The sequence below is a fragment of the Myotis davidii genome, unplaced genomic scaffold (assembly GCF_000327345.1).
Source record: "Myotis davidii unplaced genomic scaffold, ASM32734v1 scaffold803, whole genome shotgun sequence".
Classification (NCBI taxonomy): domain Eukaryota; kingdom Metazoa; phylum Chordata; class Mammalia; order Chiroptera; family Vespertilionidae; genus Myotis; species Myotis davidii.
The window spans coordinates 1,391,140-1,391,754 of record NW_006295567.1 but is presented as its reverse complement, the minus strand read 5'-3'; the positions used below and the strand labels follow the sequence as shown (position 1 = coordinate 1,391,754).

The 615-nt window shown below is 58.4% G+C and overlaps 1 protein-coding gene across 1 annotated transcript in view; it reads right to left on the bottom strand.

Annotated features, from left to right (window-relative positions):
* Window positions 1-615, bottom strand: part of TRPV4 (transient receptor potential cation channel subfamily V member 4) — a 20,659-nt gene that overhangs the window by 1,950 nt on the left and 18,094 nt on the right. Inside the window, exon 13 of the mRNA XM_015568159.1 lies at window positions 1-115. This exon is cut by the window's left edge and continues 1 nt beyond it. Coding sequence (XP_015423645.1) covers window positions 1-115 — 115 coding nt within the window. The remainder of the gene's footprint in view (window positions 116-615) is intronic.

Here is a 615-nt window from a genome sequence, read left to right as displayed (position 1 = left end):
GGCGGTCAGGGGTGCCGTCCGAGCTCTTGCCCACGGTCACCATCTCGCCGGAGCGGAAGGCCTTCCGCAGGAAGGGAGGGAAGGAGCGCTCGATGTCCAGGATGGTGGTGGCCCACTGCGGGGGGGGACACAGGCCGGGGGTGAGCCTCGCCCGCCCGCCTACTGCCCTGATGGCAGAAATGACAGCAGGCGGGGTGGGCACAGAAGTAGGCTTTCCAGCTCCCACTGACCCTGGAAAGTTACAAACTCGAATCCCCCTGACCCAGTGGATTTTTTATATGGAATCTCTTAACTTTAAAATTCTGCATTGATTTTTTTTTTAATGATAAAGAAAAAAATAAATCTTTGCTGGTCAAATCCAGTCCACAGGCTGCCGGTTTGCATCTGATGAGTCGCACTCGGGGGAAACCGAGGCCGTGTGGGGAAGGACTCAGAGCAGATCTGGATGTTGCCCTGAGGCCCGACATGGGAGGATGACCTTGGGGCTCTTTTCTCACCGAGTCAGGGAGGTGCAGTGCACGTGCCCGGGCCTTGGAAAGCCTGACTGTGAAAACCAGATTCGGGAACTGTGCGCGGCCCGGGCAGGCGGGCCCCCAGGCCTCTGCTGCCTAGGAT